A 14,592-nucleotide genomic window follows, 5' to 3' on the forward strand; every position below is an offset into this window, starting at 1 on the left:
ATAGGTTAATTTACAGAAAACTGTTGTGTCCATATATTGAATCTTCTTATTGCAGAACAAGGTATGAATTTCCATTTATTGAAGTCTATGTTAGTAGAATTTTTGTTTTCTTTATATATTTTCTGTATGTACATATGTAATATATATTTCTATAATTATTAAATAAGTCAGTTAAATCAGCAGATTTCAGTATTGATGTACATATAAAAAAGGAATTTGAGAGTACATTATATCATACTATTTTTAAAAAAGTAGTGACAATAACTTGATTTGAAAATAACCAGAGCAAAGAAGGCTTCGGCTGAAATAAAATACTAGTCATTTTCTTTTAAGAATTCAAATGATGTTTTCTACTTGATTTTACAATTTTTTTTTTTTTGAGATGGAGTCTTGCTCTGTTGCCCAGGCTGGAGAGCAGTGGCACCATCTCGGCTCACTGCAACCTCCACCTCCTGGGTTCAAGCGATTCTCCTGCCTCAGCCTCCCAAATAGCTGGGACTACAGGCATGTGCCACCATGCCCGGCTAATTTTTGTATTTTTAGTAGAGACAGGGTTTCACATGTTGGCCACAGTGGTCTTGAACTCCTGACCTCAAGTGATCTGCCTGCCTCCGCCTCCCAAAGTGCTGGGATTACAGGCAATATTTTACAATATTACAATATTTTTATAACATTTAAAATATATTTTATCCCTCCAAGTATTCCCAGGTTATTTATTTAAGTATCTTCATATATGAGAAAATTGTACTGTTTGCTAATGGTTACTCAAAAAAAGTTAATTACATTTTCCCATAGGAGCTATTTTTATAATTCCATTGTATTATTCACGATAGTACTAGTAACAGTCAAGATGTACTATCTGACAACTCTACTGAAATAAGTGTTGATTCTTAACCAATAATAACTTGGTTAACATACATAACTTATTGAGAACAAAAAGTAGCAGAATTTCCATATATTTTCCCTAAATCATATGAAGTGAGGTCCTGTTTCCTTCCCTAAAATGTAATTACTGGACATTCTTTCTCTTTCCCTGGCCAAAAACAACTTGGCATTGTCCTATGCCACTGGGCCATTAGAAAATTCAAGTAATAATATTTTGTGGAGTGAGTTTTTACTGCAGAATTTTCTCTGCATGAAATAGCAATCGTTTCCCTTTGCTTTATAAGATGTTTGCCATGGCCTGCTCTTTTTACCTCTGTACTTTATAATTTTCTTTTCTATCTTTCAAGCATTGTATTTTAAGAGATACCACTGGATGGAAAGTATGCACGACTATCTAAAACCCCATTGTTAACATCTAAAGTATTTAAAGGTCATTATGTAAGAGATGTAGTAATTATACATTCATGGGTATGTACTCAAAACATTCAGTTCTTGTATATAAATATATTGATAGGAAATATCTTGATAAGAAAGCCCAAAGTAAACCTCCAAAGGAGGCTTTTAAGTAATAACTTTATAGATATCTTTCAAAATTTATATTCTTAGGCTCTCACATCTCCATTTAATTCCATCATTTGCAGAGTTGTAAGTAAATAGGTTTAAAATAAAATCTGTTTTGTACAAGTATGTACCAAATGGAATGTCTGAAATTATCTAGTCATTTCTTAATTTTTCTTTTCTGTGAAAGTTTTCAGTGCCCGTGAGGACTACAGAACAAGCAGAGGGTGATAATTTCTATTCCATGGCATTTAAACTGGAAGGACTATGTAGATAATCTAGTTCAAGTCTTTTTCTTAATGGACTAAAAAAACTGAGGCTCAAACTACAAAGTTAATTGGCCAGTTTCTGGAGAGTCGCCAACTGCCTATAGCTTCCAACCTCTGGAGCCTTTTTTTTCATGCACTAGGCTGTCTTTACTACTGCACTAGGTCATTCTCCAAGCCTAAGACTGAGATTTCCAAAGAGGCATCAGTCATATCCAAGGAAGAGGACAGTGTCAGATATGATGCATTCTATTCCTATGTTCAGAAATCTAAATTTACCATAATTTCATAATAACCAATGTTAAAAGACAATGTGATTTTGGTTTTACTTGGGTTTTTAAATTTACAAAATTTCACTAAACAAATTACTAATATTCACAAAAACTTACCTTTTCTATTAAATGCATCATGGCACTGAGTTGTTCATCTGTGTTTTCTGTGGCCACTTTCATGCTGATGGTATGGAGCACTCTGTTGAGAATATCATCATTCACAGGCTGATGTAGCTGATCTGCAAGCCCCCAAATGGCCTGCGAATCTGCATCTGAGACAAGAGTGATGTTGGCAGTCCCATACACTTTATCAATTCTGGCACCACCTTTTGGGTCAAAAAGGACAATCTGGAAGCGTTTAGGAAATGAATTTAAAGATCCTGTCTCTGGCGTTAGGATGACATCCAATACAGTGCTTCTCTGGCCAGGTTCAAAGACCAATGTGCCTTCAGTTATCACAAAATCCTTTCCAGAAATAGCTGGAGATATGATGGTACGACCAATTGTTTCAGCACTCCTCAACTCCTAGAAATTAAACAACACCATTTAAGTGAATCTATGACACCTCTGATCTTGTCCTAAACAAATTCTTGTTTCTTAAACAAATTCAATTTCTCTTAAACAAACTGAAGGGCAATGATGATGACAGTACTACCTAAAGATGGGGTTTTATACTTTTCATAATCTTCTAAGATAAATTAGAGAGATAAATACATAACATACAGTGATGAGATTAGGAAAGAGATGCCTTCAAATGGACCAAGGAAGCAAATTAGACCAGAAATGTCACTCTTGCCTCCATTTCTCCAATTGTGATTGAAAATCGTGCTTCAAATAACACATGTGGTAAAATATAAGTATGCAGGAAAAGGAGGAATATTTATATTTTCACTGTCACAAAGAAATTTTGGGGGGCAGGCTGGGGAGAGTAGAGAGAAGGCAGAGGGGAGGAAAGCGGAAGTAGAAGAAATTGGTTTCATGTTTACACTCAAATATGGAAATATCCTAAGGAGTAGGGTCCTGGACATATATACCTCTGCTCTTCTTCAAATTATGGTTATTGAAAAGTTTTCTTGGAAAAAGTGTTTTGGAACGTGAAGCATGAACACTTTAGTCAAGGAAGAATCAAAGGAATGTGCATTTATTTACTACTGAGCCAAGAACTATTAAACTCCTAGTACAAGCCAAGTGACATACAATGGATATAGATTTGAACAGCAGAATACCTGCACTCATAGAACCTACTATTCTAGCAGAGGATACAGGTTGTACAAGGGTTGTGGAATTAATGATAGATTTTTACCTGAAGACAAGTTCTATGAAGAAAAATAAAAGTAGGTAAGGGAATGCACGGTGATGGTAAGGGTAGCATTTTATATAAAACTGGACATAGAAGCTCTTGTGATATTTGAACAGAGACTGCAAGGAAATAAATGAATAGGCTACATAAGGATCTGGGGAAATATTCTAGGCAGAAAGAATAATTACAAAGGCACTGGAGATGGGAACCATCTTAGTCTGTTCAAGGAAGAACCTAAGGCCCATGTGACTAGAAGGAGAGTGCTGGATGCTGCTATAAGAGAGGTGGAGGCTGGGTGTGGTGACTCACACTGTAAACCCAGCACTTTGGGAGGCTGAGGTGGGTGGATCACAAGATCAGGAGATCAAGACCATCCTGGCTAACACTTTGAAACCCCATCTCTACTAAAAATACAAAAAATTAGCCGGGCATGGTGGCAAGCACCTGTAATTCCAGCTACTGGGGAGACTGCGGCAGGAGAATCACTTGAATCCGGGAGGCGACGTTGCAGTGAGCTGAGATTATGCCACTGCACTCCAGCCTGGGCAATAGAGTGAGACTCCATCTCAAAACAAAAAACAAAACAAAAAACAAAAACAAAAAACAGAGAGGTAGATAGGAGTCAGATCATGTAGGCATGTAGGTTCATTATTCAAAATGTGGCAGGAAGACCCTAGAGGATTCAAGCAAGAGAATGACACATTTTATTTAACATTATTCATGAGTGTTCTGGCTATTGTGTATATTAGGATATAGTAGGGAATGAGCATGGAGGTTTTTCATGCAAGAAACAGTGGTAGAATAAATAGGGTCACATGAATAGAAATACTCAGACTAGAAATACACATGAGTAGAAGTACTCAGACTAGAAATATATTTGAATGTAGAGTCAATAGGACTTTTTCGTTTGTTTCATTTTGGGTTTTTTTTCGAGATGAGGGTCTCGCTATATCAACAAGGCTGGTATCCAACTCCTGGGCTTAAGAGATTCTCCTAGGTATCTGGGACTACAGGCTTGCACCACTATGCTCAGCTTAGAGTCAATAGAACTTTCGATGAATTTGATATTGGGTGAAAGGAAGAGGAGAAGTGAAGGTAACTCCTAGCTGCTTGCCTAGATGAATGGGTAAATGGATAATGAATGGTGGAAAACTGGGGAAAATATTGTTAAGGGACAAATCAAGAGTTATCTGTTATACATAGTAAGTCTGAGATGCCTCTTAGACATTCAAGTGATGACATCAAGTAAGAGCAATCAGATACATGGGTCTGGATCAGGAGAGGTGATGAGGTTAGTGATAAAAATGTGGAAGTCCTCAGTGTACAGATGATATTTAATAAACAGTTCTATATAGTCTAGCCTGGAGATTGATTCTTGGTGGATCCCAACATTTACTGGCTAGGAAGACCAACATAGCCAACAGGAAGGAGCTCCAAGTGAGGTAAGGATTAAGAGCAGGAAGGTGTGTTATTACAAAAGCCCAAAGAAGAGCATTCTTCAGGAAGGAGGAAGTGATTGATTGTGTCAAAAAATGAAAAAAAAAAAAAAATCAACGAATGCTTTTTAAGAGCATCTGCAGTGTAACGATAAAATAAAAAGCCTTACTGAAGGAAATAACTCAAAAATCTAACGGCTTTAGAATGGATACATTAAAATATTCCCTGAAATACTATATAACAGTTAAAATGAAAGGATTTCAAGTACACACATCAGCATGGATAGTTCACAGACATATGATTGAACAAAACAGGGACCATAGAACAATACAATTGGATTAATTTCATTTGCACAATTTCCAAAACAGGTAAACCCAAATAATATATAAGAATAGAACTACTTAAAAAGAATATGAATAATTTAACATAAAATTCAAGATATAAATTATCTGCAAGGTGGGGATAGTCAAGGAAAAAGCAAGATGGCATCAGAGGGGTTCATAATGGAAAGGTTTATACTAAAATTCAGATAAAGTTAAATTTCTGAAACAAGGTGGTAGTGATTTGATTACTAAAAACTGTATGTATACATTTGGCCCGCTGTTTTTTCGCAGGATTTATTTCATAGTTCAAATATTTAAAGGAAATGAAACAATCAAAATGTTCTTGTGTTTATAAAATACATATAATAAACACAAAGAAGCACTATGCAATTTAAAAGTGACAATGGGGAGGCCAAGGCAGGTGGATCACTTGAGGTCAGGAGCTCAAGACCAGCCTGGCCAACATGGTGAAATGTTGCCTCTATAAAAATACAAAAACTAGCCGGTCATGATGGTGGGTGCCTGTAATCCCAGTTACTCGAGAGACTGAGCCGGGAGAATAGCTTGAACCCAGGAGGCAGAGGTTGCAGTGAGCCAAGATCGCACCATTGCACTCCAGCCAGGGCGACAGGGCAAGACTCCATCTCAAAAAAAAAAAAAAGAAAAAAAAAAAGAAAATCAATATAGAAATAGTCTTTGAATGGAATAGGCAATGTGAAAATAAGGAAAACACATGGTCTTTCTTGAACTTGTGTGCTTTCAGCTAGCACACATATATAAAAGAAAGTATTTGGAATCAGTTTCAAATTTGTTTTTAGCTATAGGTCTATTTAACTGAAAGATAACTAGAATAATAGATGTCTTTATTGTCTCAAATAGGAAGGACCAGAAATTCCTTCTTAACTTTATATCACAAACTTAGATATAAGCCACAGATGCTAAGGCTACAGTACTTACGTACATGGGAATGCTGGTCTACCAAAGGGTATCTATGTTACAATGACTGTTTTAATTGCATTAATCTATTTAAAGTAAAATGAAAATCAATATCATAACAGAATAACAACTTGATCCATAATTATTTTCTCATTCATGCCAGCTACTGGAAAAGAGAATTGTATGTCTCTGTCTTCTAGTAATATGCCTAGCACTTAGAGAACAACAGAAGGGCAATTAAGCAACAGGAAAATAAAATAATACCAGAGAGGTGAAACTGTCATTTCCAATTGTTTAAACTTTTATTCTGACATAATTGCAGATTTACATGCAGTTATAAGAAATAATAAAGGAGATTTCCTACACCCTTTACCCAAACTCCTTCATTAGTAACATTTTGCATGACTGTAATATAATATTACAACCAGGATTTTGTCATTGATACAGTCAAGAGACAGAACATTTTCATCCCCACAAGAATTCTGCATGTTAACTTCTACAGCTACACTCGTGTCACCCCAGCCCATTCCCTCCTTAATCTCTGGCAACCACCAATTTCTTTTCCATTCCTATAATTTTGTAATTTCAATAATATTATAGAAATGGAATCATACAGTACATAATCTTTTGGTATCAGCTTTTTTTTTTACTTAGTATGATTATATGGAGATTAGGTTGTTATGTGTATCAATAGTATGTTTCTTATTATTAGTGAGGAGTGTTCCATACATGGATATACCACAGTTTAACTATTCACCCATTGAAGGACACCTGAATTGTTTCTACTTTGGGGCTATTATTAATAAGCTACTATAAATGTTCATGTGCAAGTTTTTGTGTGAACATAAGTTTTCATTTATCAGGAATAAATGCCCAGGACTGCAACTCCTGAGTCATAAGGTAGTTCATGTTTAATTCTTGAAGAAACTTCTAAACTGTTTTCCAGAATGGCTTACCATTTTGCATCCCATCAGCAATGAATAAGTGATCCAGTCTCTGTGAATTCTCACCAGCATTTGGTATTGTCATGGATTTTATTTTAGCCATTCTGGTAGGCATCTAGTGATATCCCACTGTGGTTTCATTTTGCTAACAGCTAATGGTGTTGAACATCATTTTATATGCTTATTCTTCATCTGTACATCCTTTCTGGTGAAATCTACTTTTGTTTATTGTGTTCTTTCTTCCTTCCTGATGTTCCAAAGTTCTTTCCTTTTTATCATTCCCTTTCTGTTTAAAGATCTTTCTTTAGCCATTCTTTCAGGGTAGGTCTGTGTGCAACAAATTCTTAGTTTTTCCTTCATCTGGGAATATCTTAATTTCCCCTTCACTTGTGAAAGATATGTTCACTGGATATAGAATTTAGGGCTGGAGGGTCTTTTCTTTTGGCACTTGAAAAATAGCATGCCATTTCCACCTGGGACCCATGGTTTTCCATGAGAAATCTCCTGTCATTCCGATTGCTTTTGCCCTAAAGATAAGGTACTTTTCCTTCTCAGTTCTTTCAATATTTTTCTTGCCTTTATTTTTATGAGTTAGACTATGATATATGTTATGCAGTGGTCACCATGGGCCTTGGGTGAGACCCCCAGTGCTGTGCTAGCTTCAGGTCTGATTTAGCACAATCCCAGTGGCAGTAACCACAAGAGTCCTTGAATCAACCCTCTGGCAGCTCCAGGAAGTTCAGCACAGACACAGACGATCCTTTTGTTTAGGAGAAAGTAAGGGAAGAAAACAAGAGTCTCTGCCTGATAATCCAGGGAATTTTCCCAGATCTTATCCAAGACCACCAATGCAGTACTTCTAGGAGTCTGCAAGAGCAACAGCATTACTGGGCTTGGGATGCCCCCTAATGCAGATATGGCTGCAATAACCAAAAATTTAGATCACAGCACCCAAGCCTCTTCAAATATCTGGAAAAACTTCCCAAGAAGGATGGGTAAAAATAAGCCCAGATTGTGAAGACTACAATAAATACCTAAGTCTTCAATGTCCAGATATTGACAAATATCCGCAAGCATCAAGACCATCCAGGAAAACATGACATCGCAAAACAATTGAAGAAGACACAAAATGCAGATATTTCATGTTCATGGATTGGAAGAATAAGAAAGAAAGAAGGAAAGGAAGGAAGGAAGGAAGGAAGGAAGGAGGGAAGGAAGGAAGAAGAAAGAAAGAAAGAAAGAAAGAGAAAGAAAGAAAGAAAAAGAAAGAGAAAGAAAAAAGAAAGAAAGAAAGAGAAAGAAAGAAAATAGGCAGAGGAAACAAAAGAAAAAAGAATAAAAATGAAACATGCATACAAGATCTATAAATATCATCCAAAGGCCAACTCCAAGAGGTATTGGCCTTAAAGGGGATGTAAAGAGAGAGACAGAAGGAGAAAGTTTATTCAAAGGGTTAATAATGAGAACTTCCCAAACGTAGAGAAAGATATCAGTATTCAAGTACAAGAAGGTTACAGAATACCAAGCAGATTTAACCCAAAGAAGGCTACCTCAAGGCATTTAATAATCAAACTCCCAAAGGTCAAGGATTAAAAAAAAAAAAAGAATCCTAAAAGCAGCAAGTAAAGTGGAACAAATAACATAGAGTGGAGCTCCCATACACCTGGTAGCAAACTTTTCAGTGGAAACCTTACAGGCCAGGAGAGTGTAGCATGACATGTTTAGTAAGTGCTGAAGAAACTTTTATCCCAGAATAGTATATCAAGCGAAAATATCCTTCAAACATGAAGGAGAAAGACTTTCCCAGACAAACAAAGCTGAGAGATTTTATCAACACCAGTCCTATCCTACAAGAAATGCTAACGGAAGTTCTTCAACCTCAAAGAAAAAGATATTAATAAGCAATAAGAAATCATCTGAATGTACAAAACTCATGGTTAATAGCAAGGACACAGAAAATTACAGAATACTATAACACTGTAATTTTGGTGCGTAACCTACTCATTTCTTGTGTAGAAAGACTAAACACTGAACGGATAAAAAATAATAACTACAACAACTTTTCTAGACATAGACAGTATATAATAAGATATAAATAGAAACAACAAAAAGTTAAAAAGTGGGGTACAAAGTTTAGGTGTCAAATTTTTATTCGTTTCCTCTTTGTTTGTTTGTTAGTTCACTTGTATGTTTATGCAATCTGTAATAAGATGACATCATTTTAAAATAATGACAATTATTTTAAATGGCAATTATTTTAATGACAATCAGACAAGAGAATGATATAAAGTCCATCCAAATTGGAAAGGAAGAAGTCAAATTATCCTTGTTTGCAGATGATATGATCTTGTATTTGGAAAAAACTAGACTTCAACAACAAAAAATTACAATTGATAAACAAATTTAGTAAAGTTGCAGTATTTAAAATCAACATACAAAAATCAGTAGCATTTCTATATGCCGACAGTGAACCATATGGAAAATTTAAAAAATCCCATTTGCAATAGCCACAAGTAAAATAAAATACCTGAGAATTAACTTAGCCAAACAAGTGAAAGATCTCTGCAATGAAAACTGTAAAACTGGCGAGGCATGGTGGCTCATGCCTGTAATCCCAGCACTTTGGGTAGCTGAAGTTGGTGGATTGCTTGAGCCCAGGAGTTTGAGACCAGCCTGAGTATCATGGTAAAATCCCATTTCTACAAAAACTACAAAAATTAGCCAGGTGTAGTGGTGTGCACTTGTAGTCACGGCTACTTGAGAGGCTGAGGTGGGAGCATTGCTTGAGCCTAGGAGGTCAAGGCTGTAGTAAGCCATGATCACACCACAGCACTCCAGCCTGGGCAAAAGATCAAGACCCTATCTCAAAAAACCAAAACAAATCTATGAAAAACATTGATGCAAGAAATTGAAGAAGGCACAAAAATGCAGATATTTAATGTTCATGGATTGGAAGAATCAGTATTGTTAACATGTTCATACTACCCAAAGCAATCTACAGATTCAACACAATCCTTATCAAAATGCCAATGACATTCTTCACAGAAATAGGAAAAATAATCTTAAATGGAACTACAAAAGACTCAGAATAGCCAAAGCTATCCTGAGCAAAAAGAAAAAAACTGGAGGAATCACATTACCTGATTTCAAATTATACTAGAGAGTGACAGTAACCAAAACAGCATGGTACTGGCATAAAAACAGACATATAGACCAATGGAACAGAATGGAATAGAACCCAGAAACAAATCCGTACTTCTACAGTGAACTCATTTTCCACAAAGGTGACAAGAACGTACATTGGAAAAAGGGCAGTCTCTTCAATAAATGGTTCCAGGAAATCTGGGTATCCATATGCAGAGGAATGAAACTAGATCCCTATCTCTCACCATACACACAAAGTCAAATCAAAACAAAAATGGATTAAAGACTTAAATTTAAGATCTCAAACTAAGAAACTACTACAAGAAAACGTTGGAGGAAACTCTCTAGGACATTGGACTGGCAGATTTTTTTGAGTAATACCCCACAACCAAAGTAAAAATGGACAAATGGAATCATATCAAATTTAAAAGTTTCTGCACAACCAAAGAAACAATCAACAAAGTGAAGAGACAGCCCACAGAATGGGAGAAAATATCTGCAAACTACCCATCGGACAAGAGATTAATAACTAGAATATATAAGGAGCTCAAAGAACTCTATGAGTAAAAATGTAATAATCCGATTTAAAAATGGGCAAAAGATCTGAATAGACATTTCTCTAAAGAAGACATACAAATGGTAAATAGGGATAAGAAAAGGTGCTCAACATCACTAATCATGAAAGAAATGCAAATCAAAACTACAATGAAATATAATCTCACCTCAATTAAATGGCTTTTATGCAAAAGAAAGGCAATAATGAATGCTAGTGAGAAGGTGGAGAAAATGGAACCCTCATACACTGTTGGTAGGAATGTAAATTAGTACAACCACTATGGAGAAGTTTGGAGATTCCTCAGAAAACTAAAAATAGAGCTACCATATAATCCAGTAATTCCACTCCCAGGTATATACCCAAAAGAAAGGAAATCCTAGGGATATACCCAAAAGAAAAGAAAGTATATCAAAGAGATACCTGCACTCTCATGTTTGTTGCAACACTATTCACCACAGTCAAGATTTGGAACCAACCAAAGTGTCCATCAACAGGTGAATGGATATTGAAAATGTGCTACATATACACAATGCAGTACTATTAAGCCATTAAAAAGAATGAGATCCTGTAATTTGCAACAACATGGATGGAACTGGAGGTTATTATGTTAAGTGAAATAGGCCACGCAGAGAAACACAAACATTAAATGTTCTCACTTATTTGTGGGAACTACAAATTGAAACAATTGAACTCATGAAGATAGGGAGTAGAATGATGGTTACCAAAGGTTGAGAAGGTGGTGGCGGTGGGGCAGAGGGGGTTGAGGGAAGTTAGAATGGTTAATGAGTACAAAAAATAGAATGAATACAATCTAGTATTTGATAGCACAACAGCACGACTATAGTCAACAATAATTTATTGTACATTTAAAAATAACTAAAAAAGTATAATTGAATTGTCTGTAACAAAAAGGAAGGATAAATGCTTGAGGTGGTGGATACCCCATTTATCCTGATGTGATTATTATGCATTGTATGCCTGTATCAAAATATCTCATGTATCCCATTAATATATACATCTACTATGTACCTACAAAAATTAAAAAATAAAAATACTGGTATTAATGCACTGCCACAAACATTCTCTACTAAGCCTATAATCGCAGGGTAGGATGTTTATTGGTAAGGGTCAGAATAGGGTGTGTGTGTGTGTGTACTTATGTTTGTGTGTGTGTGTGTATATATATATGTATATATACGTATATGTGTGTGTGTGTCTATATATATATAGAGAGAGAGAGAGAGAGATTTACTATAAGGTAAGAAATTAGCTCATGCAGTTATGGAGGCTGAGAAGTCTCAAGATCATCTGCAGGATGATTTCACAGGCTGAAGACCAAAGGAGGTCAATGGTTTAGTTCCAGTTCAAGCCTTATGGCCTGAGAACTAGGAGAACCAATGGTGTAGTTCCAGTGCAAAAGCCAGCAGGCTTAAGACCCAGGAATAGCCAATGTTCCATTTTGAGTCCAGAGACCGGAAAAAGCCACTATTCCAAGTCAAAGCCTATCAGACAGGAAAAATTCTCTCTTACTTAAAGGAGGGCCAGGCTTTTTGGTCTATTCAGGACTTTGACTGATTGTATGAGGCTCACCCACATTATGAAGGCAATCTGCTTTACTCAGTCTACTGATTTACACGCCAATCTCATTCCAAAAAATAACCCTCACAGAAACACTTAGAATAATGTTTGACCAGATATATGGGTACTCTGTGGTCCAGTCAAGTTGACATATAAAATTAACCATTTCAATAGGGAAAACTGGAAATTCCTAAAAATATATTGTTCCATAAATAAGTGCCCTTTATGAGTTATACACTAGTGACAGCATGCATTTTGCAAAGAATCACTTATGAAGAATCTAGAAAACATATAAATAAATATGATAGAGTTGCTGGCCTTCAGATTCTTCTTTTGGCAACTTCAATTCCCCTCTCATCTGACTGAGCACATAAACTCGCTTAAGATGTGCCTCAAATCTCTTTTATCATCTGGTTTTTCATTTCCAGTCCCCCTTCTTCCATTCTCCAAAGTAGTAAGTTATAACGATATACATTTTATGGGAGAAGAGGAAGAATGAAACAGACTTCTATAATTTATCTTCTATCTTAAATACTCCAATAAAAAATACTCAAGTCTTCCTACTGTAAATCAACATACTTCACTTTGTGCTATTTAGAACAGACTTTATTTCTAGGGTCTCATATAATAGGGAGTTTTCTTTTTGTTTGCTGCACTGTGGACTCTGTCATAAAGATAAGTTTTACTGCCTGGCAAACTTTCAGAACAGCTTAATATCCACAGCTTGAGGCCTATTCTCTCATCTTGACTCATGTAACTGCTACAACATACTGGCCACACATATGTTCTGTTTTATGCACAGAATGTCCTGTTTGAGCCACCCAATGGTGACACAACCAAGCAGGTACTAAAGGGAACTTTTAATGAAACTGAAATCTTAAGGCCCAAGGATTCATCTGGTTTGGAATCTTGAAACATTGGAAATAGAAGAGCTGTCCAGAATGGCAGTTTTCAAATAGTGGGTTTCCTGAAGTTATATAAAGTAAGGGGAACAAAGAGAGGACTAAGGTGGGTCAGCTATGATCCTAACAATCATGCTTCAAGCAGAGTAGGGACAGATTTTTGCTTTACTATATTAGAGTTTCACTGCTAAAACAAAAGCAAAAAAATAAGGCTGAAAGGTATATGGTATTGTTGGGGCCAAGCCCACGGTCTGGTGACTTAGTGTTATGCAGCATTGATCTTCTGAGTCCCCAGATAGCCTCCCTGTCTTTTATCTGATGTCACCTAAGAGGATGGATGTGAAAAAAGTGGCAGTGAGGCTTTGTGAACACATGGATTTGAAGAAGTGTAAAGATCAGCTAGTGTTGGAGGTTCTGAAAAAGAAAATTTTCAACTGTTTTGGAAACAAAACATAACAAGATCCTCACTTTCTGCTTCTGGCCTTCAACAGTTACATTCTGAAGAAATTTTAACTCCCTAGAGATTTTATAAAACAGATTTATGTAAGATAGTTTGCACTATATAATCAATCTTGTCAAAAGAGAGAAAAAAGAAAAGTCTGTCGTTTTAAAACATGATCTGTTACTGATGAGTGAAAAGCTGAGCTGTTTCAAGGATAAAGCTTAATGTAATGAATAAAAAGTGAATTACGATGTTATCCTCAGAAAATAATGTATCAATTATTCCCTATGTCATTACTCTTGCTGTAGTTAAAGAAGAAAACCATAACGTGTATGTATATATATTCCATGCTTACCTGGGTACTAAAGTTAACAGACATCATTAGTCCTGTCCCAGAATCTCTGGCCACCTGCAGACTGATTAAAGTGGCCTTTTTGTGAGCCACTGCCAGCCGAGAACCCACAGAAAAATACACAAGGCTTTGAGATTCATCACTTTCTAAGATTTTAATCTGTGCGAATCTGGCACTGTTGTTTATTGCTGCTCCAGCAGTAGCTTCATATAGTTCCACAAAAAAATACACTTCAACCTGTGGTATCTGACAATGAGAAAAAGGAAAAAAAAACAACTATTACTAATATATTTCTATCTGTAGATAGTTCTGATATTTAAATATTGTATAATTCATATACATTTTTAGAGAAATAAATATATAAATCTAGAGATATATTCTGTATAATTACGGAATTAAATTCTTAGATTATCATGACATTTATTTTTGGTCTTTCTTTAAAAATACATTTACTTTCTCTGGGCGAGCTTCTTACTAGAAAATCAATGTCAGGAAACAACCTATGTATACTACGATCAGCAAAAAAACAAATTAAATGTATTCATACCACAAAACACTATAAAGTAGTTAAAAGGAATAAACTAATTCAATGTTTTTTAACACAGATGCATCTCAAAATATGTCAGTGAAAATATCAAGCTGTATAATGATATGTATAGCATGATACCATAAAAGTAAAGTTAAAACTACACAAAGC

The 14,592-nt window shown here is 35.7% G+C and overlaps 1 protein-coding gene across 10 annotated transcripts in view; it reads right to left on the minus strand.

The window, feature by feature from the left end:
- Positions 1-14,592, minus strand: part of ADGRV1 (adhesion G protein-coupled receptor V1) — a 606,362-nt gene that overhangs the window by 321,920 nt on the left and 269,850 nt on the right. For all 10 annotated transcript variants that reach the window (XR_010156862.1, XM_063810270.1, XM_063810268.1 and 7 more), the window contains 2 exons: positions 13,899-14,141; positions 2,099-2,506 (listed from right to left, as the gene is read on the minus strand). Coding sequence is in view for 9 of the 10 variants with exons in the window: in XM_063810270.1 (XP_063666340.1) it covers positions 2,099-2,506; positions 13,899-14,141 (651 nt within the window). In the remaining variant the exon portion in view is untranslated. The remainder of the gene's footprint in view (positions 1-2,098; positions 2,507-13,898; positions 14,142-14,592) is intronic.

The sequence above is a fragment of the Pan troglodytes genome, chromosome 4 (genome assembly GCF_028858775.2).
Source record: "Pan troglodytes isolate AG18354 chromosome 4, NHGRI_mPanTro3-v2.0_pri, whole genome shotgun sequence".
Lineage (NCBI taxonomy): Eukaryota > Metazoa > Chordata > Mammalia > Primates > Hominidae > Pan > Pan troglodytes.